Source organism: Herpailurus yagouaroundi, unplaced genomic scaffold, assembly GCF_014898765.1.
Source record: "Herpailurus yagouaroundi ecotype Mexico unplaced genomic scaffold, PumYag 216, whole genome shotgun sequence".
NCBI lineage: Eukaryota > Metazoa > Chordata > Mammalia > Carnivora > Felidae > Herpailurus > Herpailurus yagouaroundi.
In genome coordinates, this window is record NW_024412447.1 from 792,032 (window position 1) to 818,977 (window position 26,946).

The 26,946-nt window shown below is 57.5% G+C and overlaps 1 protein-coding gene across 1 annotated transcript in view; it reads right to left on the reverse strand.

The window, feature by feature from the left end:
• The window catches only part of CHLSN (cholesin), a 121,719-nt gene that overhangs the window by 84,334 nt on the left and 10,439 nt on the right, over positions 1 to 26,946 (reverse strand). Inside the window, exon 3 of the mRNA XM_040455697.1 lies at positions 17,315 to 17,438. Within this exon, the coding sequence (XP_040311631.1) occupies positions 17,315 to 17,437 (123 nt within the window). The 5' untranslated portion in view covers position 17,438. The remainder of the gene's footprint in view (positions 1 to 17,314; positions 17,439 to 26,946) is intronic.

Sequence of the window (26,946 nt, forward strand, 5' to 3'; positions counted from 1 at the left end):
CACTTCTTAAGCACTTACCCGTGGCAGGAACCGCATCAGCCATTCCATCTGTTACCTCACGCACCCTTGTGGCTGCCTGTGCGCTACCCGCGCGCGATCCCCATTGGACGTACCCTCAGGGAGAAGCCGGGTGCCAAGGTCACGCCGCGTGCCGCTGCCCTGCCGAAACCCAGGCCACCCAACAAGCCCGCGGCACTAAGCGCTGCCCGCAGGCCTCCCCTCGGGACTTGACGACGAGGCGGTCCCGCCCGTGGCAGACTCCCCCAGCGCCCACGCTTCCCTTCCTGCCATTGGGAACATAGCCCCGGTTTTGACCGGGTTCCCGGCTGCCCAGGTGGGGGTGACGGTCAACGCCTCGCCTGCAGCCAGACGGGCCGATGACCCGGGTGGGGCCAGCAGGGCGTGAGCGGAAGGCCCACGGCGTCCCAGCCATCTCCGTGAAGATGAAGCCACTGACCCTCGCTCCGACGGTCCCCTGCCCCGGAACTAAAACACTGGTGCAGAGCGAGCCACCGCTGGCCCCACAGCAGGGACAGCACCCCAGGGGGAGGCAGAGCAGTAAGGCGAAGGGGGCCTGGGTTCCCGGCTACTCACCCCTGGCCTGTGGAATAAACTTCTAGTCTACTTAAGGTACCGGATCTCGGGCTCTCTGTGCTTCGGGCGTTGGCCTATACCCTGATACAGGTGTGTAAACCTCAGACTTTCTTAGATCCTACTTTTTGGTTCCTTTCCAACACAGTCGCCAAGCCCATCTTGCACGCTGAGCCCCGTGCCCCGCCTGCGGTATTCCCGGTGGCGGACCCTGGACAGTCGTCCCAGCCTGATGTCCGGCAGCCACACGCTTCCGACCTGCCGCCGAACCACGACCTGGTACCCAGGCCGGGGGGCTTCGGGTGGTGGCTGTGTGGAGTCCAAGTGAACGTGTGGGGCCCTGGGGCCAACAGAGGCTTGGGGTTAGAGGTAAGGACGGCATCGTCCAGACCAACCTGATGGGTCGGTGAGAGCCAAGACTTTAACCTCCACTTTCATTCTCAACCTTGAAAGATACGACCTATGAGCACAGAGTGAGCTACTCAGCACCCGGGGGGTCCGACACCCGCACCTGCTTCCCTGGCCTGTTTGGGCACACTGCCGTTCGGTCTCCTCCAGGTCTGTAAACGCATCTTCCCGACAGGGGACCGTGCAGCCTGGCCGGAAGAAGGCCATCGTATGCCACGAAAACTCACCAAGAGAACGGCCAGTTTCACTAGGCACTGTTACACTGTTTACGCTCCTCGCAGCAGGAGACGTGAGCTCTGCGCCTGGGAAAACCATCTTCAAAGCGGCGACTGTTTTCCCAGCTGTGAATACTCCATCCTGGGAAATCTTTTCATACCATTACAAAAATAATTTTGAAAAGATTGAACAAATATTCCGGCTAATCTGCCCATTCTGGTATTTCAGACCCGAAACGGGAGAGCTTTCTTGCGCACGTTGTCTGATTAGGCAGCGATTAATATTCCTTATAAACGTTAGCGAATGTTATAATGAAATAAGCTTCCTTAAATAAACGTGGTGTCCACTCGGCTGAAAACAACAAATTTAGTGGCTTCCTCTGAACAGCCAGGAAGTGGCGATAATTTCAGCAGGAGGAGGGCAAGGCAGGAAGCATGTTGTTTTATTACTATGCGTGACCTTACAGAAGAGTGGTTCTGGTGAAGGAAGCGGCCTGGCGGCCCCGGGCAAGACCTCCTGGGAAGGCGCGCACACACGTCACCAGTCAGCTCCTGGCACCTCTGGGGCAGAATTTCCCAGTAGCTTTAAAACACCCATGCGCGCCAGGGCCAAGAGCTCTCAAGACCACAGGACACCCCCCCTCTAAGGCAAAGAGGGAAGAAAAACAAAAAAACAAGCCACCGAAGAAGCAGAGACTCACTCGGGAGGCCAGGTTCCGGGCCGGCTCTGCTTTCCGAGGCAGGATGGGGGAGCGTCTGGGCTGGGGCTCCCAGGGCTGTGGTGGAACAGGGGGTGACGACGCCGGGCATGAAGGAGAGCAGGGGATGGAGTGGAGCCACCCAAACCCGGGGACGGGGCGACGGGGGGGTGGGGGCCCGGTGGAGGGCGGTTCAGTCTCCAAAATGGCAGTGACAGTCGGATCCTGGCTCGGTTCACAGACTCGCGTGATGAAGTGAAGTGTGCCCGCCTGCCTGAAAGCTAAGCACGTCTGTAAAAATACAGATGTGCTCACGCACCAGACATTTCTCTCGGCTTTTCCACGTCTTCTGCATTCCTCACCATGGCTGTGCTCTACGTGCCTGGCGCGGGGTGGGGGCTCTGTCTTCAAACACGAAGAACGCTCCTGGAGGCGTAAATCGAGCGACACACGAAGAGCTCACGTGCGAGAGACGCATGCCCAGACCGGCATCCCAGGAATGGAAAGGACACGCAAAACGGAATGCGCTGACGTCAGCAGCCGGAGGGGGCCTCCTCCGTTAACTTTCTTTTTTCATTGTTTGCAGGCCACTTTAGTCAACAGGCGAAGCATTTCCAGGGCACACGGCACGCGCGACTTATCCGAAAGCAGCTCTTTTCTCGTCTGTCGGTGTTCTCGGACGCCGGTCGGCACGACCACCTTGTGCCGGGCCGGCGAAGGTCCGCAGGCCCCCCCGGCACGATGCGTGGCCACACGGCGCACACAGCAGGCTGCTCACACACAGATGCAGGAGCCCCCGAATCGCTCTCGGCAAAGACAGGCGAGCGGGTTCCTCCCCCGCCTCCCAGGTGTGCCTGGGCGCCGCGGACAATCCAGGCCACGACCAGGACGAAGGCCCGAGAAAGGAGTCAGGTCAAGAAACGTGTGCGCCCGGCAGTCCGCTAGGCGGTGTCCCCGGTGGGACCCCAGGCTGCGCGGCAGCGTCTCGTGGGAAAAAGTTACCCAGATTTGACTCATTTTCCATCTTTCTCCCCGGCCAAGCTCCCCCCTGAGAGAACACTGCTGGTTCACGATCTGTAGACACCGGAAAACTCCCAGGAACCACTCCTGCCATCCGACGTCACTCCCGGTGAAGCACACCTCCCACGTCAGCTTCAGGCCACGACCTCAGGCCTCCCATTTGCCAGGATTCGGGGTGACAGCCTGGGAAGCGGCCGTCTGGGCCCTGGACCCCGCTCCTTCCGGCCAGCCAGCCCCGCCCTGCCTGTCGCCCCCCACCCCACCCCCCCGGGCGGGCGGGGTGGGCCCCAGCGGGAGTTAGGGACCAGACGTGCCCCTGCAACACACACGTCAGGTCACCTTCAAACCCTGCCCTTGGCCGCCGCCCCTCCCCTCCCTCTGCACTCCTGAGGAGCAGCGCCACAGGGACCCCGCCGGGCCCCCGCCGCCCCGCACTCTGCACACCCGGTCGGGTGCTCGCCTCTCTCGGCCCGCTCGGCCCGCTGGGCCCGCTGTTGGGCTCCACGCCGAAGCCTCTGCCTTTGCTGTCTCAGTCAGATTCCGCCTCAGCTTCCCGTTTGTTCCCAGGCTGGGGGAGACGGGACAGAATGCTGACTCTCCCTCCCTTCATCCCCCCAAAACCGCAAACCCATGTAGCCTCGCCCAGGTGCCCTGCCTCGTGTTTCTTGTGAATTCCATCCCCCGTCCTGCCGGCGGACTGTCACCACGGTTCCCTCCTCCCGTGGTCCCGTGGACCGGGCTGTTCCGCCGTGGAAGTCTTCAGGAGGGCCGTTCTTCGTGGGAGGCCCCGGGGGCCGGTTCTGCACTGATCTCTGCCGGAGGTCCGAACAAGTCTCCCGGTGAACTTCTCGGCTGGGGGCTCCCAGGTTGCGGGTCACTGAAATTTTGGGTCTGGCCCCCACGCACGCCGTGGGTTTGGGATTCTGATTCTCCATCACGGGCTCTTTCTTCGTCCACCCTGCCTGCCTGCTCTATCTGCCCAATGGGTAGGATTTTCCAATTTATGGCTCTTGGCTTCGGGGCCGGAGTCCGGCTCCACCACCTGCCCGTGAGGGGGCGGGCCACCTCGCGTGGCCGTGCCACCGTTAGAACACGAGCCCGGTTCCGATGACTCTGGGCCCGCTGGCTCCAGTTTCGCTCACCAGTCTGGCCTCGAGCTTCTGGATCTCTCACTCGTGGCTCGCTTTCAGCTACGCCATACGGTTCTGCTGTCACGTTCTTCCACACGCTCATGCGCCTGAAGCAGGAGAGGGTTTCTCACGTCAGCCAGTCCACCAGACTGGCAAGGGCTCTACGCACGTGCGTTACCTAAAACTTCACGACAGGCTGACAACCTGACAGGCTCCAGGTCACCTATGGCACAGAGCCTTTTTCTGGTGACTCCCACGCGGCTACCGAGCCAAGCTCACTCTCCTAGGGGTCACAGCCCCCATGCCACCTGACCCCCAGGTCACCATGCAGCCTACGGCCTCCCTCGAGCACAGTGAGCTCTCGGGCATGACAACTGGCAGCAGTTAACTAACGTGCCACGGTTGTTCTGGGGGCAGTGTCAGAGCCTGGACCAGGGCTGAGGGCCACGACCTTTCCCCCAACCAGGCCCTAACTTGGATCTGGCTTCTGGGCTCCCGTCTGTAGCGACGTCTCAGGGCCTGGCACTTAACCGGCCGCACAGCCAGCAAAGACTCCCTTCTGTCCACCAGGCAACCTCTTCCCTCCTCACCTTCGTCTGAGGGGACCCGAACCACACGCACCCACTCCCCACAGAGAATGACTCAGGCCCCGGCACCGCATGGTGCGGAAGCCACACCCGAGCCCATCCCGCGGGGCTGACGGACTGTAGGCGGGCAACAACACAGTGCGGCCCGGCCAGGGCCAGAGGGCTGCCAGGCGCTCCTAGACAACAGGAGACAGGCTCAGTGGGGCCAAGTACTTGGTCTGTGGGGGGGCTTCACCCACGGGGGCGCGTGCTGATAACCCCCAGGCAACCACTCTCAGCTTCCCTGGGATCTGCCTTTGGAGACACTAGACGTAGAAGGACCCACATCACCAGTGAAAGCTAAACCCGGCCGTCAAAACCCAGGGCCTCCCCCAGCCAAGGGGGCAGAGCCAGTCCAAGTGTGGCAGAAGCCGAGAAGCCAGCCCTCGAACGGGAGGCCCCTGGCGATGCCTCGCTGCTCGACCCTCGTCTTTCTCTAACGGCCGGAGAAATGTAACCCCGAGGGGGCACGGGACAAGACGGGGTGTGGGGAGGCAGCGAGGCCTTCTTCGCCAGGGAGGCCGGTGCAGGGCCCAGCAGCGGCAGGAAGCTCCTGCAGGCTGGGAGAGGCAGAGGGGCTGTCTGCTTAGGGCAAAAGCCACAAACAAGAGTAACGTGACTGGAAAACTACCTGACACGTAAAAGAAAGATGAAAGGGGGATCCTGGGAGCCTCAGCTGGTTAAGCATCCGACTCGATTTGGGCTCGGATCGTGGTCTCATGGTGTGTGAGATGAGCCCCATGTCGGGCTCTGTGCTGTCTGTCAGTGTGAGCCTGCTGGGGATTCTCGATCTCCCTCTCTCCCTGCCTCTCTTTCTTGAAAAAAGAAAAAAAGATGAAGAGCCCTTAGCACGAGCAGTGTTTTCAAATCAATACAGAGAAGGTCAAATGTGCAAACAGACCTGGTAAAAAATCTAGAAGCTGCAGAAGCAAATGACCAACATGTACATGGAGAATGACCGTGTGCGGTCGTGATCAAAGAAGCTGAAATGAAAGCAACCACGAGCTACCCTCTTCTTGGTCGTAGCAGAAAACACAAAAACCCTAGTACCCAGAGCCGATGTGGGTACTGTCGTATATGTTAAATAAAGTACACCCACCGCGAAAACATGGAGAACATGTCCGCGACGTTCACCGCGAGGTTATCAGCCTGATTCCTTCCATGTGCTTTTCTGTAGTTTCTCCTTCTTTCTTTTTCACGTTGGCCATGTATAACTCAGGAAAAACAACAGACGTTGCTTTTTTAAAATTCCACTTTGCCGAGTTGCTCTCTGCTGAGCACAAGGAGGCAAAGTTACACACATCTCCCGGGCTGACGGCCGCAGCACTGAGGGCATTAGCTATGGCCGGTGGACGGCGGGGCTGGCGGGGGTGGGTGGGGGGGTGGGGCGGGGAGCCTGTTTTCTCTGGCCCAGAATGACAATTGCCAGGTCTCCACGGCAGCAGGGAAGCTGATCAGCTTCTAGGTTTTCTGCAATTCTCCAGATGTGACAAGTGATTGGAGAAACCGTGTCTCCACCGTGGAGACCGTGGGGCACACCGAGGCCGGCCTAACAGACCGCGGACCCGTGCCAGCCAACTCTGAGCGCTGCCCGGTGAAGACCACCACTCTCGAAAAGCCCCTGGAGAAAAAGGATGTCGCACGCGGGCAGGGCAGACAGGGACACATCACAGCTGGGCCCGCCAGGGCGGCGCCACCACGAGGCCGGGGCAATACGCCAATACCAGCCCACGGCCGTTTCCAAGCCAGGAGCACATGTCGCTAATCCCCAAGCGGCAAGTTAATTCCCAGGGCGCTTCAGGCTGTCCTCTTTGAAATGTGAGCACAGACATGAGAACGACTGAAATAACGAACAGAAACACCAAACGCTGGTGAGCGTGCTGAGGAGCTCACCTCGCGCACGGTGACGGCGGGAGCGGACGGGAGGAGAGCCGCACGTTCGGGACGCCTGGCAGGGCCTCAAAAAACGTGCCTCACCAGCTGGCCCGGCCCGCGGCCATGCTCCGGGCGTCTCCCCACAGAAGCGAGCGCTGCTGCTCGTGGGTGTTCACAGAAGCTTTACCCCTAAAAGCCACGATCTGGAAACGACCCAAATGTCCTTCACTCAGTGGGTGAGTGGTTAGAACGGTAGGGCCCAAGGGAGCCGTGCAGCAACAGAGCACTTCTAAGCCTTGACCGCGCTGGCGGCTACAGCGATCCAAGCTGTGACAGAACTGCACTCAGACGCAGGCACACGCACGGGTGCACGCACACACGCCAGCACTCGAGCGCACGCAGGAATGTACACACAGGAGCACACCCACAAGCACGAGCACGGACGCTCGGCAGCGGCTGGGAGAAGGCCCGTCCCGTCGCGTGGAGAAGGTCCCGTGGTATCATCAGAGGTCGCTAAGGGACCGCCTGGCTCCAGGGGACACAGAGCGGGTGGAATGGGCCCAGAGCACTAGAAGGGCCTCACAGGGCACCACTTCCAGCCCCCTCCCGGAGGAAGCCTCCCAGCGTGACCCCTAAACGTCCACCCTGTCTCGGCTGGACTTGCCCAAGGACAGGTGAACTCGCCCGTTTAGTAGATGGCTGACTTTCGCAGGGACCGCCCCATCGAGGCCAACATCCACCTCCCTGTGCTTTCGGCCCCTGTTCCCGGGTGTGACAGAGAGGAGGAGGGAGCGTGCGTGCACGGTACACGGCCCGCTGTGACACCGGAAAGCCCCTCCAGCACTTACAGGCAGCATCGGGGACTCACCACACAACGAGCCGCACCACCCTGAGGTCAGCTCCTTAAAACGGGCCTCGGGCCCCCGGGCCCCCCAACCGTCCCGTGGCGGCTGAGCAGGGGAGAACCCAGATGCCCCCTAGCACGCCCGCAGAAGGTTTTGTCCTCTGCGTCACCCGCAGCCTCTGGAACCCTCCGGCGAGCTTCGTCGTGCGGTTTCCAGTCACGGCTTCCGTGCTCCGCGGATGTGTATCCGCTTCTCCGGCAAGCTGCAGCCAGCCCAGGCAGCGGCCTCCACATCCACACAGGACAGAGGAGCCACTCAGGTGGCCAGAGGGCCCCACGCTTGCACCCTGGACCATCGGGGCTTGCGTCCAGAAGAGAACACGAGTGCCCGCCCTCAGGAAGTGGCACGTTAGGACCACTCTCTCGGTGGTCCGACTTCCCGTCTACATAGATACTAATTTTATATTTCAAACCGAACGTCCTCCTGCCGGTCACAGATGCCGTATTGTTTTCCTAATTAGCCCTCCGTGTGGCGGTGTCCACGGCAACTTTTCCCCCCGCAGCAATGACACAGGGCCGTCGTCGGTCCCCGGGACAAACCCAGAGGCCTGCCAAGCCTCCCAGGGCCCCAGATACGGGCCACCCTTTACCCAAAGTACAATCCCTGGGCTTCCTTTCATACCGCGGAGACCCAGGAACTTGGGGCAGGAAGACCCCTGTCAGGAAGCACTGCTCCAGAGGCCGGCGCCGGCGGGCTGGACGCCTCGCAGCAGGGGGATGCGCGCTCTGGGCCGAGTCCCCTGTGCCCGCCTATCGGGGTAAATACACCGCGTTTGCACGTGGCCATTTCTTTACGTGCCATCTGTGCGCTTCTGCCCCACACGGGCAGCCTGAGCAGCAACGGAGACCACACGGCCCACAACGCTGACCCGAAAGGAGAGATCTGCCAAGCCCTGATCTGCCTCAGACCCACTCTCTGGCCAGGTGGGGGAAGGATGGCGACCAAAAACACTGACCGAGAGACCACAAAAACGACCATTTTCATAAAGCATCAAAGAACTGACGAAACGGGGCATCTGCAGACCGAGCGGTACCCAGAAGCCAGTCCCCAGAGACATCGCAGGACACGGGGGCCGCTCTGTCCCGAGGCCACCCGCCGGTGCCCGGAAGTCAGGGGCTTCGGCTCTGGCCACCTCCCGGGCTGAGGGGACGGGCTTGGAGGCCAGGGCCCTCCCCCCCCCCCTCTCACCCCCACCCCCGGCGAGGTGGAGAGCCCAGAGGCAGAGAGCCATCCCGGGCATCCTCAGCCTCTCCACCGTTCCGGAGCGCCCTTCTGCCGGAGAGCCCCGCACGGCCTCCGCGCGGGCCTCGTGCGCTCGGCGCGTGGGAGTGTGCTCTACGTGAGTGCTGTGAGTCTGCTACGCGTGAGTGTGCTCTACAAGTGAGTGTGCTCTGTGCGTGTGAACGTATAAAATGGCGTCCGCCACCAGCCGCGGAGTGTGAAAGCTAAGATTCCGGTGAAGAACTTCCAAGTCTCTGTTTTGCTTGGTTTTGTTTTTTTTTTTTAATGAAGCAGGTTCCACGCCCAACGTGCACCTGAACTCAGGACCCTGACTGAGGTCAAGAGTCGCACGCTCTGGGCCAGCCAGGTGCTCCTAAAGTCTCTGGTTTCTTGAGACATGCTCACCTTTTGAGAGAAGTAAGAGCTAAAAAGATGTGTCTGGTTTTATAATAGACCTTTATTGTTTTCTTAAGGGGGAGAGTCTACTTCTGGGGGGGGGGGGGGGGGAAGGAGTTAGTTTTTTGGGTTTTTTTTTTGAGAGAGAGCGCAAGTGGGGGAGGGGCAGAGAGAGAGAGAGAGAGACACAGACAGACAGACAGACAGCAGACATAGAGGATCCGAAGCGGGCTCTGACCGACAGCAGCAAGCCCAATGTGGGGCTCAAACTCGACAACTATGAGATCATGACCTAAGCCAAAGTCAGATGCTCAACCAACTAGGCCACCCAGGCGCCCCTGAGAGATTGTTTTTAATCATGTACAGACGTTCAATTTCACCCCGTGCTCCGCACGCATGTGCTGAGATGAAAACAGCCACAGACACAGGTCCTTGCTGTTCGTGTGCAAACACCCCGGCCGAGACCCGGCCTGTGCCAGGTTGCCCTCCGGTGCCAACCCAATCGCCGTTCGCCTCTTCATGCAGACGGGGGGAAATCGGCGAGAGACACTCCCTACTTCCAAGGTCACAACTCGTCCATCATTGGGTTTTCTCACGTTCTGTGTGATTTTTCCACCCCAACAGCTACCGCCGGCTGTCAACCCAGACCCTAAGCGACACGGCGACTTAACCATGGCTCTGTCTCAAACACGTACAATTTGACACACATGCTGTTGTTTTACTGCAAGTTACATGTGAGAAAAGCCAGTGCAGGTAACGACAAAGAGGAGGCCATCATCCTAAAGCCGTCTAAACTCTACCCCAACCCCCATAATAAAAAAAAAAGAAAAGATCATCTTGCCTGATTCACCTTCCTTTTAAAACTGAAGAATTCTTGCCGCAAATTATTAGAATTGGTTGAAAAAAATACATAACCATGAACGCTCCTATGACCTACCATATACGAAAACACCTAAGTTAATTCAACGTTAAAATAAAACTTCTTCCCATAGCAACACAAAAACCAGAGTTTAATACCTACTTGCTCAACAAGTTCACGTCCCAGTTTGACCCCCATGAGCTGCTGCTGGGTTTGACTGGTTACAGAACAGTTAGGTGAAGGCTCACCATGCAGAGTGTGAGGACATAGTGGGTAGAACAAAACGAAAAGCTTGGTCAGGCCAGAAAGGTCAATTTCTGAAAGGAAGGTGGGACAGACAGCCTCTGCCCGGACGGAGAAGAGGGCATACCGTGCGGCCGGGCGGAGACGGTCAGAGCGGGCCCAGGAGGCCTGGGAGTGTCCTCTGCGGGGGCCCAGACTCCATTACTGAGTTGTAGTTTTGTGTATTTTGATATCGTGTGACAGGGAAAGACAGACCGATGGGATCTGCCCTGTGCTTGCCACAGGGACCCTACCCAGGTCACTTGCTCCTGGCCAGACACGCAAATCTCCTAGGAGAGAAGCACGATCGTCTGAATGACATAAAAACAACCTCAAAAAAGCACAGGACACTTTTCTTTTTTTTTTTTTTTTTTTAATATTTTAACGTTTATTCATTTTTTTTTGATAGAGAGAGACAGAGTGTGAGCGGGGGAAGGGCAGAGAGAGAGGGAGACACAGAATCTGAAGCAGGCTCCAGGCTCTGGACTGACAGCACAGAGCCCGAGTGGGACTCGAACTCACGCACCGTGAGATCATGACCTGAGCCGAGTTCGGCCGCTTAACCGACTGAGCCACCCAGGCGCCCCAAAAGACTTTTCATGAAACGTACAAGCTGATCCCAAACCTCGTACAAATAAGAAACTAGGTGAAAACATCCCAAAACAGGGTCCACATGACAACTGGAGGTACTTACTCTACTCAATATTAAAACACGCCTATAAAACCTGAAGAAGGGAGCAGCGTGGTGACAAGCAAGTTAAATATAACACGTTTATGGACTGCTGTGCAGCCCAGCTGAGAGGAAAATACAGAAGAGAAAATGCTCGTAAGTGACGGTGGGAGGGAGAAGGCGGCCATTATCTCTGGGATGAGGACTGACATCTGCCTGCACGCACGGAGAATGTCGTCATCAAAGTCAAACTGGGACAAAGCATGTGTAAAACGTGCACAAAAAGGCAACCAGAGCACCAGGAAAAGAGGAGAAAGATGTGGTGAGGACACTCACAGGACAAAGACGCTCCATAAGTGACTGAAAAACGTCTCAGTCCCACTGCTGACCAGGACACCACCAATAAAACGGGCTGCAGAAGGACACACAGGGGAGGCAGACGCCAGCGCCGGCCTCGGGCCCGGACGTCTCTTCCCTGGCACTGGCCACACGCCGTCCCACCGCCGCTCCGGCCCCTGGGGGCCCAGAGAAGAGGTCGCATACGTGCACAACGGCACTCCGGTGCCGGGCGGGCGCATCCACATGGGAAACGAGGTTAACCGACCGTTAAGAGGGCGGCCGTGAGACATGCCACCGCCCCACCCGGGGAAATCCTAACATTTCGGAAGATCCACGAAGATCCACACTTGCGGACTTGGAAGCATCTCCGGACACGCCCCTGACGACGAGTTAACAGAAAGTACAACCAAAGTACAACCGTACAAGAAAAACAGGTAAGTCAGACTTCATCAGAAGTCAGAACCCCTGCTCTTCAAAAGCCACTGCTGGCAAATGAGAAGGGGACCCACGGATCAGGAGAGAATGCGCTTCAGATCGGAAATCGGATAAAACACCTACATCTTAAACAGGTAACAAACTCTCAACACTCCACCGTAAGAAAACCCGCCACTAAGAGCGCGAAGAGAGCTGTGCGAGCACTTCACCGACGGGACCTCACGCACAGAAACAAGGCTTGCTAGATGCTCACGCCCGTCAGCGACCGGGGCGGAAACTACGAGAAATTATTTCAATGCGGGTGGGTTCCCCCACGTCAGTTACGCCTCAAGCACCTGCTTGTGAAAACCACGCACACAGGAAGACACAACCACGTTCCCGAGAGCGGCCAAAACGAAAAATACCGACAACAACCAGTGCTGACAAACACACAGAGCACCAGCGCCCCCGCGTGCCGGCGCGGAAGACGGCCTGGCAGCTCCTCGCGCACGTAAACACACGGGGTGCCTGGTGGCTCAGGTGGCTGAGCGACCGACTCTTGATTCTGGCACCAGTCAGGCCATCAGGGTTGTGAGATCGAGACCTGTGCGGGGCCCAGTGCTGAGCGTGGCGCCTGCTTAAGATTCTCTCTCCTGTTCTCACTGCCCCTCCCCCCACTCACGCTCTCTTAAAAAAAAAAATAAAACGTAAACATACACTTACACATGGTCCATCTGAGTCCTGAGAATTTACCCAAGAGAAAGGAAAACACAAAACCTCGCATACAGTCACAGCATACTCCCCATAGCCCCAAAGTGGAAACGAGCTAAAAGTCCAAAGACCAGGGAACGGAGAAACAAACACGTGGGACGTGCGGTGGGTGGGACACTACTGGGCAGTGAAAAGGAAAGCCCTCAGGAGGCAGCAGAGGTCACCACGACAGGACGAGGGGGACTTCGGTCCCCTACACCTCACCGGGAGCCTCGGGGCTATCAGGGAATTTCTCTGGGTCCCTTTTCTCCAACTCCCCCAGCCCTGCACGGCCATCACTTTATAACTAACTGGCTGACAAGTCAGCGTTCAGTAGTCACAAAGGAGAAAACAAAGACAACGCAACAGGGGAATTCAGGCTCCCGGGGAGCTGCCTGTAAAGCTTGGCAACCCCTCAGCTGCTACTTTCACAACCAAAACTCCAGTGCCAGACCCGCGTATTTCTTGAGGCAAAACACCATTAGGAAGAAGTACTTTGCTTCTGAGCAAATTCTCAAGGCCGCAAAGTTCACAACCTCGCGTGACGGTTTTCGGAAGCGTTCGCCGGCTTGACACCCACGTAACTCCTATCCCGATTTCGAGATCACAAACGAAGAGAAGAGGGTGGTCCCGTACGGAGCAGGTGTCTCCCTTCCAGACAGGCGACACTCCACTCCACGGCCGCTGAGGGTGTGGCGGTGCGGGGCCCAGCCTCTCTCAGCCCCGCTGTCACCCGCCATGCTCCAGTCGGGCCCGTGAAAACACACAGAGCACGTGGGGTGGCATGGGGAACTGGGGAGCCACCCAGCTTATGCACGGCACGTCACATTCTGCAAGAAGAAAAGTGCTTGCCATTGCCACCGTGCCCTCTAGGCTCCAGGAACGCATTCACTCCCAGCGTGGGGTGGTCTGCGGGACAAATCCGGGGTCCTTCTCTCGACACAGCACCCGCGTTGACAGCAGTGCAGAAATGGGTGCCCCAAAGGAGCCGCATTATTCCTTAGACGGTGCTGGGCCTCGCCGCCCCCGCACACGGCTGAGCCGCCCGCTGGCCGGCAGCCCTCAGCCCAGTTACACTAAGGAGTCAGGCCAGGCACCCCGTGGGTCCCTGTCTTCCTTGGGTGCTCTGAAAGGGAAGCAGACACAGGAGGCCCAAGTGGGAGTCCCTCCTCTGTCCCAGCCAGCTGAGAGCTGAGCGACTGGGCAAGCGGCCGCCTCTCCGGTCAACTCGTGTGTGAGACCAGGACGGGCCACACCCGGGGCCACTGGGCCTGAGGACTCCGCTGTGATCAGGACGGTCTCGTGCAAACGCAGGGGTTCTCACCCAAGAGACGGGGGAGGAGGGCCCTGCTCACTGCCAGCCACGCCTCCGCCTCCAGGCAACCAAGGGCCTGGGCACCGCAGCGCCCCTGCCGGGTGCCCACGGAGGCTTGCAGGGGCCTGACTGGCCCGTGAGCGGGGCAGCCGGGTGATGTCTCCCTGTCGTGGGGCTCGCTGTCCGGGACAAAACCGGTGGACTATCTCCTCGGTGGTGGTGGGGAGACCCTCGGGACCAACCCCTGGGCTTCTGCCCCTTCCACTCCCAACTGATGACTGATGACGGGTCGGCAACCTCTCGGGACACGCCTGCTGTCTAAGATTTAACCCTCGCCACCCTCTCAAAGGAAGGGGCCCAGCAGCTTGAAGGCGGGCCTGTACGGCCCGACGCCCAGGCTCGCGGGAGGGTTTCAAGAAGCCGTGAAGCAGGCAGAGACTCCCTGGTGCAGAGGACGGGCCCATGGACCCCGACTTCCCGCGTCCCTCACGCAGCAGGACAGCGGGAGAGGGCGTGGTGTGGGCGGCAGGTCTCCAGTGAGGCCCGCGGCCGGCCAGAACCATATCCAGGGCGCTGAGGGAGGCACTAGCAGGGCTCGGCCCGTGCCGGGGGCGTCACAGACACCCTCTCCCGGCCTCGGGCGGCGAGGGCCTCTGCAGGTTAACGGGCTGGTGAGATGCGCAAAGAAGGGAGGTTCTGAGCGCCCGGGGCCGCACAAACGGCTTCCTACGTTCCGGAGCGCACAAAAGAGGGCCAGAGAGGAGTCCGCTGGGTGTGCCAAGGCTCCCCTCCCAGCAGGAAGCGCGGCTCTGAGGAGGCTGCCCCGGGCCCACGGAGGGCCAGCCCTGGGGAAACTTTGGCCCTCCTGGCACTGGCTCAGGGCGCTTGTGCTGTGGGAAGTGGCCACACGGGCTCCCACGGGCCTATCCAGACGGCCGGTCCCGGGAGGACGGCACACTAGTCCAAGTGGGGACAGAGGCTTCTCTGTTCCTCATGCGGATGGATTCTGGGGCTTGATCCTGCAGCCAGGGCAGGGCGGGGAGGGGGGGGGCGGGGGAGGACAGCACAGTACTTTTCCACGAGCTCCCAGGGGAATGGGATGTGCTCTCCAGGCCTGGTCCACCCGCCCGCCTCAAAATTAGGTGCAGTGTTCCATGTGCTTTCCTTAAAAACGAGCCTGACGTGGCTTTTCCATAATTTCCCATGAAAAGCAGAGTGAAGAAATCCTCTTATTAGCGCAGCCCAAGGTGTGTCCGCCTGGAAGAGCCCCTCCCTGGGAGACCGGCCTGGCAATGTAAGAAGGGGTCTTTGGGACACAAGCCCACAAGCGCCGCACCTCAGAGACCTCCCCCTACGAGTGTTCCCGCCCCGTAACTGCGCTGGGCCGGAGCTCCTCCCGGGAGAGGACCGCGGGCCTCCTGTAGGCGGAGGGGCGGCGACCCCTGGTGGCCGGGCCCCGCGTTCCCACGCACCGCTTCCTGCTCCTCAGCCGGGCCAGCCTGCCACCAGGTCAACACCCCGGGGACCGAAAACCAAGCGGAAGTGCACGGGACTCTAGCAGCAACTCTGTCCACTACGCCACAGACCCCGAAAAAACCGTAGGCCTCAAAAGAGAAACCAGAAGCTTCTCTTCCGTCTTCCAAATCTACTTTAACCAACGTGCGCTTTCATAACAAAAAACAATCACACACTTTGAAAAATGACCTGAACTCAGCAGAAAGAAGGTCCCCCTGAGGTTAGGCAGAAATCCCAACCTGTGCACACGGCTACTGTCAACCCGCCCTGTTCTGCGGGGCCTGCCCCAGGCTAGCAGCCGGCAAGCAGGCCACTCTGAAAGGAAAGCTGCAAGTTTTAAACAAAACTTAAAATCACCAAGGTGATAGGATGGAGTTTAAAAAAAAAACGGAGGAGGGGCACCTGGGTGGCTCAGGTCATGATCGCGTGGTCTGTGAGTTCGAGCCCCGCGTCGGGCTCTGTGCCGACAGCTGGGGGCCTGGAGCCTGCTTCGGATTCTGTGTCTCCTTCTCTCTCTGCCCCTCCCCTACCTTTGCTCTATCTCTATCAAAAATAAATCGCCAGGGACTAGGCGGGGGCCTGGGAGCCAGCTGGCAAAAGCACAGAGATGCCTCGGTGGATGGAGGCCTCAAGTGACCCGGACCAGTGAGTCATCGAACTGGGTGCACACCCCCCGAGGGACACAGAGACTCGCCCAGGCGTCTACAGCACGGGTGGTCTCAGGAGCGCGCTCCCAGGGCCCTAATGCCACGTGTGCTCCATGTGTACTCGCGCCGAAACTGCTCAGAGAAAAGGCCAGAATGGCCTGCGGTCAGGAGTTGGCGTTGTCATGAGGGCCCTCCTCTCTTCCTCCCCCTGCACCACGGTCCTTTCCCCATCTTATGAGAGAAAAGCCACCTGTCACCCTGAAACCAGCTGGGGACACTTCTGAGGGCAGAAGAGCCCACAGGGCTCTCGTAAGTGGAGGCAGGTCTGAATCACGGGTGCCACAAACAACAACAGCGACTGGCCAGAGACGCATCCCCGACCGAGTCAGAAGGTTTCCAGTTCTTCCTCCACAAGGACTGGAGAAGGACCTCGTCAAGTTGTCATCTAATGGCCGATCTCTAACAACACATTGGGACCAAACGTGCCCCCAAATCACAGGAACAGTCTCCGACTTTAAGGAATTAAGCGACGCTGCCCAGACGACGCTTCCACCCACGTTCACCGGTGTGAACGAGCTTCTCGGTGCTTCCAGGCAGGCGTGGACCCACAGGAAATCCCGTCCCCTCCGAAGAGAGCAGCGCCCGCCCACAGATGCACGCGTCACCACGGGATACGCGCCTAATCACGTTCCACTTCATGTGCAATCTGGGAGAATCTGTGACACCCTACACTGTTTCCATCAACCGCATCCTAGGAATTGTAAAGACAGCTCAATCAAGAAAAACGTTAACGCTCAGACCAGGAACCAAATTTAAGTGCATGTATTTTTGCAACAGACTTCTGTCCCATTCAATATGAGCATTTGTATGTTGTGATCTGAATTCCTTTTTAATGTTTACTTTTACTTATTTTTGAGAGACAGCGTGAGTGAGCATGCGTGTGCGAGGTGGGGGGGAGGGGGGTGGGCGCGGTGGAGCAGAGACAGAGGGACAGAGAAAATCCCAAGCAGGCTTTGCACTGTCAGCCGAGCCTGACGTGGAGCTTGAACTCCCAAACTGTGAGATCATGACCGGAGCCAAAGTCAGACACTCAAGTGACTGAGCCCCCCAGACGCCCCAAGATCTGAATTCCTCAGGACTCCCGGCCACGCTCCACGCGTCACTGCGTGCACGGCACTCCACCCATTCCCGAGAGCGCAGCCCGTGCTGTCCCGCCGCCTCCCGTCTCAGACACAAGTGCCCCCGACAGCACGGCACCCTGACGGCGGTCGGTGGACGCTGTGCCCGAGGAAAGGCGGTCGCGGCGTTCGAACCTGAAGTTCACCCACCCTCTTACTTGTCTTACAGCCGCTCCCAGAAGCCCCGCGGCGCGAAGGCTTGTAACCCATCCCGCCCTCGCTGCGCCCTCCCTCTGGACTGGGACCCCGCGTGAGCCCACCTCGGCGTGCGCTTCCCCGGTGCCCGGTGTGGCCGCGGGTGGCATCTCCTTCGCTGACGCCTTCTTCAGTTTTTTGTTCCTTTTCTCTGTCATTTCGGTAATTTTTCTCTTCCGTTTTGCCATCCTGCAGCAGAGAAGGTAAACTGCTAAGAGCGTGACGAGAGGTCCTGGGCCACATCACATTTGTGACCGAGGGGAAGAGCGCTCTCCCGCTATAAAAGTCCAAACAAAGGCAGGGGCGCCTGGGGGGGCTCAGTGGGTTAAGCACCTGGCTCAGGTCACCATCTGGCGGTTCGGGAGTTCAAGCCCCACTCAGGCTCTGGGCTGACAGCACGGAGGCTGCTTGGGATTCTCTGTCTCCCTCTAACCCTGCCCCTCTCCTCTGCTCTCTCAAAATAAGCAAAATTTAAAAGAAGGAAAGAAAATATGGAAAATCTACACGAGTTAGGGGAAAGGTCAAATCCCCTAGGCAAACCGCCCATGATCTGGGGATGTTGCAGGCGACCATCGCCGCCGTGGCTAGGGCATTCGGTCACGGTGATGGGCCCGGGCCGGGCCCCTCGACTTGTGGAAGCAGCACCACCCGGGCCGTATGTAAGGCGCGACACGGTGTGAGAGGCGTCTGACAGGTGTGCTTTCTCCAGCACAGTGGTGTGCAGAGCTCCAGGAAAAGCCCGGGAACCCTAAAACCCACGTCCTTCGTGGGATCGTGCCACAGGGAACAGAAATGGTTGAAGGCCGACAGGTCAGGGAGAGCCCTCCCCTGAGGGGCACTGCCGGTGGCTGCTGGGACCTCCGAGGGGTTTCCTGTGAGGGGGTATGTGGGAGGGGAGACCTCGGAGTGTTTTTTAACGCCAGTCCTTTCAAACTGTATTTACGAGGTCTACTAATATCAGCTTTCGTTCTAACAAACTATAAAAATGTATTTCGTTTTTTCATGCTCAACTAACTCCCAGTTAACATTCTCCATGTTCCAGATCTTACAGGCACATGTAAATTATACACGTACATATTGTATACTTATGTCTATGTCTTTTTAAAAATTTACCTTCAGACCTGCGGTTCAAGGCTATGTATACGGGAAAAGGGACAGAAACCCAATGTCGTTCTCTGAACACCAGCTCTAGCAACAGAAGTTCAACAAATACTTTGTGAGCGCCAACCCTGTGCCAGGCATTGTGTGGGGTGCCAAACACAGAGCGAACCGCATGGCACGCAAGAGCCTTGACCTCATGAAGCTTCCCTTGTGGTGGGCAAGAGAGATCTATCGTGCAGGTGAGAAAATACTTTTACGTGGGGATGAACGCTACCGAGAAGGTAGAACAGAAGCGAGCGTAGGTGATGCACGGGCAGGAGGCCTCTGGGAGAAAGCCGGTGAAGGGCAGGGCTGCGGAGGGGGAGGCGGGGGAGGGGAGTGGTGCGTGCGATGAAGAAGGTACGGCAGGTGCACTTGGCAGGTGCAAAGGCCGGGCCTCCGGACCCCCTAAAGGGCCTGCGGGCAGGGAGGGCAGATGGAGGGCGATGGCCCCCCGAAGGCGAGCAAAGGCTAGATGCGTTCTGAGAACGTGGGCTCCCCAGGAACACGCTACTGAGATGTAGATGTCCCCCAAAGCAAAACCGTTTTCACGGGGACAAAAGGGGGAAATTACGTCAAGGGGGCAGCTGGTGGAATGAAACACGCACACCCCGCCACCAAGCAATCCACCCGCGTACATCAGCACTTGCCAGTCACTCTGTCACCACCTGCAGAGTGCCGACCATGTGCTGGGAGCTGCTCCAGGCTAGACCTCGCGGTCCAAGAGACTTATTCACACACAGGTGACACGCTTAGGGGGACACAAACACAGGACACGTGAGGCATCACTAACTGTAACCTGCAACCAAAAGAGAGGGAAAGCATTACGGGAAAGGTGACCATAAAGGGTGATCACAGTGGAAAAGGCGTAGAAACAGAGTACACGGAGAGCCCAGGTTTGGGTTCTCAACACCATCCTCTATGAAAAAGGAAGCGGGGAGGGGAGCTCCTTAGACTCCCTGTCTGGGAACCTTTGCAGAGCAAGGAAAGTGCAAGGAGAACCTGGGTTATCAAGCTGTGCTGAAACGCAGGAGATAGTCAAGGAACACAGGGCCGCGTTCCAGAGGACACAGGGCCAGCATGGAGGGCTCCTTCTGCCCCAGTTGGGGCTACGATCAGCTATAGCATATTGAAAGAGTATCACTGTTGTGGAATCAGAAAAATTCCAAGCTCCACAGTCTTTAATTAAGCCTTATCTAAAAAAAAAGTATTCAAAGCCAGAGGCTACAAATTTCAATTAGCAGTATAAGAAGAAATCGTGAAAGAATAAGAGACTGTTGACACAGGGGCTTTGAAAAGACAAAGGACTCCATCAGCCAGTTACCTTGTTGGGGAAATAAGAAAAGTTTAGCAAATATTTACACACCAGTCACCACAAAAGTTAAGTTAAATCTTTATTCCTTCTGTAAGTTATCATTAAAAAGTGTAATCACTAAGCCTATTTGCTAAAAAGGGAGAAAGACTTTTCCATATTATAAAAAGGTTTCTCTTAATAGTTCTGAGAGATGGTATGTCTCATGACTTTGAGACAACGGATGCTTGGTATAGAAGACATTTCCTTACATTTACGGTCAGTGATTTTCAACAAAGGCGCCTAAACCATTTAACGGAAAAGAACAGTCTTTTCAACAAAAGGTGCCGGGACACCTGAACTTCCACATGCAAAACAATGAACTGAGAGCCCTACCTCACACCAAACACAAAAATTAACTCAAAATGGATGACAAACCTAAGTGTAAGAGCTAAAACACAGGGGTACATCTTTATGACCCTGGATTAGGCAACAGTTTCTTACACAGGACACCAAAGAAAACAAACAAACAAACAAAACACACAGCGAAAGAAAAAAAATGAATGGTGGACCTCTCAAAATTAAAAATTTTTGTGCTGCAAATAATTCCAGCAAAGAAGTACAAAGACAACATCAAGAAATGGAAAAATACTTGCGGGTCATGTAACTGACAAGAGCCTTGTATCCACCACGTGTGAAGAATTCTTACAACCCAATAAAAAAGACAAACTCGGTGAAAAAACGGACAAAGGATTTGAATTCGGATGACCCCCCAAACAACACACAAGTGGCCAACGAGGACAGGAAAAGATGCTCAACATCACCCATTGTTAGGGAAATGTAAATCAAATGACCCCACTCCACATTCCTAGGTTGGCTCCAGTAACAAATACTGGTGATGCCGGAAAACTTGGAACCCTTATGCACCGCTGGTGGGATATAAAACGGTGCAGCCACTCTGTACAACAGCCCGGTGGTTCCTCAAAAAGTTACACATGTCGGGGCACCTGGCTGGCAGTCAGTAGAGCATGTGACTCTTGACCTCAGGGTTACAAATTCAAGCCCGACGTTGGGTGTAGAGATTACTTTAAAAAAAAAAGTTCAACACGTTACCATGGGTCCCAACAGCTCCACATGCAGATACAAAATGAACACGTCCACGTAAAAATTCCAACACTAACGTTCACAGCAGCATTCGTCATAGTAACCAAAAGGAGAAAAAACCTACACATCCAGCAACTGCCGAACAGGGAACAAGACGTGGGGGCGCCCTCGCAATGGACGGCACTGACCGGGCGACTCAGCCCCGTCCTGCCGCGGGAGAGGGGCCAGTCGCGGGTTACCGCACACGGTACAAGCTCGTCTACACGCGGTGTCCAGGACAAGTCCGCGCAGAGTGGGAGCATAGCTCCACGGGTGCTCAGGGCTGGCGGAGGAAGGGGCAGGAGGGGCTCATAGGTCCAGGGTCTCTCCTGGGAGAAGGAAAATGTTCTGACACGAGGTTGCGGTGATGGTCACACAACGCTGTGAATTCATTAAAACACGGGAAGATTAAATACAACAAAAAACAAAAAACTTCACACCTCTCTCAATTATTTGTAATAAATTTAGCAACACAATGCCCCTGTATTGGTTTTCCTTCCTTTTTTTCCCTTAGCGGTAACCCTATTGCACAGAGTTGTGGGACGGCGTGCGCATGTCTACGGCATCTGGCAAACCCAGGGCCACAAGTGTGCGTCAGCTTCCTGGTGTGCAGGCAGAACAGCGGACGGACGAGCCAGCAAAGGGAGAGTGAGGTGGTGAGGAAGCAGCCCCGGGGGAAGGTGGGGCCGCAGGGGGGTCAAGATCCCTCCTTTAGGTTTCTTTTTCCTCCCAGGCCTTTCTGCAAAACAGCAGGCTCCCCAGGCTCTGCCAGCTTCGGTAGGTGACCCTGTACTTGGTGGCCAGAGGGAGGCCACGTTGGGCGGGGGGGGGGGGGCGGGGGGGGGGGTTAGTTAGGAGAGTCAATTCCGAAAACTGCCCCTTACTGAGAGAGCTGACCAGGCACCAGGTCCTGTTCTAAGTGCAGGACACGCACGAACTCGGTTCCGTCGTGTGGCCGTTGAGGGCGGCACGCGGGTGAGGAAACCGGGGCGTCCCTGTCAGAGGGGAACACCAACCGATGGCTCCTACGGTTGGCACACATGAGTCACGCACTGAGCTCGCGCTACCAGTAAGTGTGCAAGCGATCCCGGCACAAAGAGCTGAGGGAGGACACCGCCGGCCTCCAGGGATGGGGCCTGGCGAGGGAGGGGGGAAGGCTGATGGCATCCTTTCTGTCCCTCGGCCGCGACAGCTGGAGGTTTTTAGCTGTACGCACACATCACCCAGCTAATTTGATAGGTTAAAAACGCCATTTTTTAAAATTGTATTATTCAGCGTTAGCCACAGGATGGTGACAAGGCTGTCCGGGATCATGTCTGCTGACAGGAGAAGAAATTGGTGCAGTCTTTCTTTAAGGCAATTTTTTTTTTTTTTCAACGTTTATTTATTTTTGGGACAGAGAGAGACAGAGCATGAACGGGGGAGGGGCAGAGAGAGAGGGAGACACAGAATCGGAAGCAGGCCCCAGGCTCCGAGCCATCAGCCCAGAGCCCGACGCGGGGCTCGAACTCCCGGACCGCGAGATCGTGACCTGGCTGAAGTCGGCCGCCCAACCGACTGCGCCACCCAGGCGCCCCTTTAAGGCAATTTTATAACATTCGTCAAGTGCTTTCCACTTCCAGGAACCTCTCCTGATGAAATAATCACGGGCTGAGATTCATACACAAGGGGGACAACTGCACCATATAAAGCCTGCTAACGCCTCTGACATCGAGGAGTGGAAAACACCGTGACCGTCCCACAACAGCAGACTGCGGACTGGGAAAGCGACTGATGCCCGTGTGCAAAGGGGCAGGCCTATGCAGGACGGCGCAGAACATCCGGCCACAGGAGTAAGAGCTCATGGCGCAACGTCAAGGGCAAAGATGGGGCACAAAGCTACGTGTGAGGAAAACTGCACACACACACACACACACACACACACACACACACACACAGAAAAACTAGAAGGAAACACATCAGTATATTGACATTTTAGGAAGTGAGAATTACAAGTATGGCTTTCCCCCTTCTACTCTTGTCATTTCTACTACAAAAGCTTTAAGATAACTAGCTCCAGTTCAGTGGAGCAAATGCTTCCGCCAGCAGAAAGCTGACGACCCAGGTCAGACACACACACGGCGGCTAACCGTCTGGGTGGGGTGACACTCACAGGTCAGGATGCTTCAGCGCCAACCGGCTGAGGCTGCCGGGTCCCCAGGGCTGAAAAGAAACCCCACAGGATCTTAAAGAAAATAACTGACCCTACAGGAAAAAATTCTTTTAAAACCTGAAAATCCCACCCGCAGCCCCCAATGGCCCCTCTCACCCAGCGCGTGTTACCTCTGATGTGTCCTGGGGGCCACAGGGAAGGACACCTTCCAACTCACAGGGCCAAGCCCCCCTCGGGAGGGTCTGCGCCCTCACAATCCACAGCCCTCGAGGAAATCAGTCCGAGGAGTCCAGGAGCGGGATCCTAGCGCCTGAGCCGGCCTGGGACTTCATTCCTGTCCTGTTTGATCCAAGCCTAGTCCGAGTTCTGACTTGCCCACTTAGACGAACGGCCTCCGCATTCTGCTCTCTTGGTACCTAACCCACCCCTCCCTGTCCCTCCAATGGCCAATCTCGAAGTCCTGTCACTACTCACTCACCGAGCCCACCTCCCATCTTTCCAGCTCAACCCCCTCAGCACCCCGGGGCCCAATCACCCTTCAGCCTTACCAGGGGATCCAACACATTCCCCACCTCTGCCACCTGCCTGGCCGCCCCTCTCCTCTCTCAAACCTCCACTGTCTTCTCCCTTCTGGCTGAGAACCTTAATTCCCGATCACAAAACAAGGGGAAGGGAACTGCAAGCTCCCTACATCTACCCCCCTGCCTTCCTCTCCTGTTCTGATGGAAACGGGCCAGGTTCTGACCAAGGCCAAACCCTCCACTGGTGAGCTGGGTTCCAGCCCCACCTGCGCAGGGACATCCCTCTGAGCCCCGCCCCTCCTTCTCGGTTCCGGCTTCCCATCTACTCACTCAACTAAAACTTCCCACAAGGCAATAATAAAAACTCTCTCGATCCCACATGCCCTTCTCCCTATTTCTGCCTCCTTCGGCAGTAAAACCCTGGAGAGTCGCCTGCACGGCCTGGAACTCCTTCCCTCCCTCCTCTCTCCAACCCCTCCACCAGAACTGCTCTTCCCAAGAGCACGACGACTCCGTACGGACAAAGACGCGCTGTGTGACCAAACTCTACCCAGGCTCCTCTCTCCCAAAGGGCCTCACACCTGGCCCACTAGTGCAGTGTCTAACAGCTCAAGGGCCTATCCCTGAAATGACCCTGGCGCCCTTAAAGAGAGCCTGCCGGAGAAGACTCAAGGCTGCCAAAAGAATGCAGCCAACACGGGGAGACCCCACCCGACAGCCCTGAGGGTAACAGCCTACCTTTGATAAGCGCTAACCGGCAACCCCAGGGGGGGTTTCACATGGACCAACCCCCCCTTCCTGGTTTTTGTAATGTTTCACTTCCTAAGGCGACTGAGTGCCTCCCCTTTCCCCTCCCCATTCCCTCAATCTCCCTTTAAAACACCCACTCGCCCCTGGACAGACCTAAGGAGAATTCGGTTCACGTGGTCTCGTCCCTACCGCAACAGATACTACTGATCAAAATCCACCCTTGCCGCTTTGCTCGCCACAGACGTGAAATCTCACGGCGAGTCTCAGTACTCTCCTCATGCCACCCAACAGCAGCATTTGGCAGGTGATGCTTCCTTCTCTCGGCTTCTGAAAAAGACAGCACACCCTCCTGCTTTTCCTCCTCCCTCTTCACCTCCTGAGCCTGGGCACTGAAGAGCTCCATGCTTCCTGCCCACTTTCCTCTCTGCCTGCACGCATTCCCTCAGTGATCTCATCTAGTTGCGCGGCTTTAAACACCTCCCATCTACCAGCCACCTGGAATTTCTCCCTGAATTGCACTAGTACACGCTATCACCAACACCCACACACATCATCTCAGGCGCAAGGCGTAAAAATCCACACTTCTGGTCTTCCTGGGGGCATCTGTCCTCTCCATGAACGGCCATCAGGAAATCCTGACTTCTGCTCGAGCTAAGGACTGTGGTGCCCCACATCTCCTGCATCTGACACAGCCATTAACCCTGTCGGCCTTGCCTCCAAAACACATCCCGAAGATAGTAACTACCTTTCACTCCCTGTGCCGTCACTACCCTCCCGCCTGCATTACTCACGGTCCCCGCCCTTGCCCGTCCAGCCCCTTTCCAACACAGCATGCACAATGACTCGTAGAACGTCCAGGTCAGGCTCTGCGGGACACCTTCCCATTTCGCTCGGAGAGGAGTCCGCGTCCTCGTCCAGGCCTTGCGGGCGCAGGTGGCTGCCCCGCGCGCCTCGTTCCCCGCTCTCCGGCTCGTACTCCTGCTGCAGCGGCTGCTGCTGCTGCGCCCGGGATCCCTCGACCTGGGGCGTCTGCCGGCACCGACGCGACTCGCTCGCGGTGCCCTGCTCCGCCTTATTTTCCTGCAGGCTCCCACACCTTATTAATTCTGTGCCCTCAGAACGCAAACGCCCCGGGTCGGCGTCGTTTCCGCCCTGAGCCCGGGACAGTGCGGACACGCGGGAGCCCACCGAACGCTTCAGTCAACGAGCGCTTTGTGGCGAAGGGGATGCCCGGCTCGAGGGACACAGCCTGGGGCAGCCGGCGGCTCGGACCCCGCGCGCACCCTGCGGACCTCCGCCGGTGCCCTCCGACGCCATCCGGGCCCGCACACCCACGTGGGAGCCGCCCCGCGACCCCCGACCCTGCGGTCCTCGCCTACCTGCGCGTGGCCGCCGACGCGGGCTTCCGGCAGGCGCGCCGCCAAGGTAACACGGTCCCGCCTCCCGGAGCGGCGTCGCCCATTGGCCGAGGCCCGCCCCCATCTGCCCGCCGGCCAACGGCACGCGGGAGCCGCGAGTAGGCGGGTTCAGGCGCAGGCGCGGGCTGGCAGCGTCATCTCTAGGCGCCGCCGCTTGCCGGGAGCCGCAGGTTGCCTAGCAACCCCCCGCGTGCTGGCTGCCGGGACTGGGGAGCTTCACCCGCTTTCCGGCCGCGGGGGCGAGGCGACCCCGCGCCGGGACCCCGACCTGTGTGTCTGGGCTCGTGGGAGTTGTATTAAACATACACATTTGTATGAGCTGAAGATACTATAACGTTAGAACCGTGCACCGGTTTCAGACGCCGCACAGGAGGAGCCCCGGCAATGTGGTCGTCGGCCTAGGGGTCGCGGCCGGCCCGCGGTGAAGGCGTGCGCCCCCTGCCCGGACGACCCCACCTGGTGATAGGTGCCCGAGTGAGGGGACTGTGGCTGCCGCAGAGCATCTGGGGGTCCGGGAACCAGAGCGCCACGCCGGGCAGGCAGCGCGGGGCCGCAGAGGGAGCAGGTGCAGCTCTGCGGCCCCTCCCCTGCTGCTAGCACCTGGAAAGCGCGGCTCGAGTCACACGCCGCTCTCCCGCGTGCGCAGGTGCGGGCACGTGCAGCCTCGCCGACCTCGGGACGCGCGCAGGTGCCGCTCCGGTCACACGCCGCCTTTGAGCACGCAGGTGCGGGGACGTCCAGCCTTGCTGACTTTGGGAGAAACCGTCCTGCTTTCAAACTGACCCGACCGGCCTTCCGACAACATACAGAAAAGTTTTTATCCACGTACAAGCTTAAATAGTATATAGTGTAATGTAAAAATATATAAATAAATGTGTAATATATTTAGTTTTGCCCTTTTTTTCAGACCTCTTATATTGTAGGAATAGGTCGTTCAGATCAGCCTCCCATTGAGAACAGCATAAAAAGCTGGCCAAAATATAATCATTTAAAAATAGCTGGGTTCTATGCCATCAGTGTGCTAATTGGATAGTGAAATATCCTAACAGGGGATACAAAGGAAACCCAGAGCACTAAACTTGATGTTCAGCAACACTTTCCACTCAGAGCTCAGTCCATTCTGGAAGAGGCGGAGAACCTGAACAGAGATTTTGATAGCTTGGTGGGCTAGGGCCGCTAAGGGAGCGGGTTCTTGTAATGTCCCATCTTTGAGCTGAGACCCTGAAAGGCTACACCAGGGGAGTGAATATGAACAGAATAGGCCAGCCTTGCAGGGACTTCA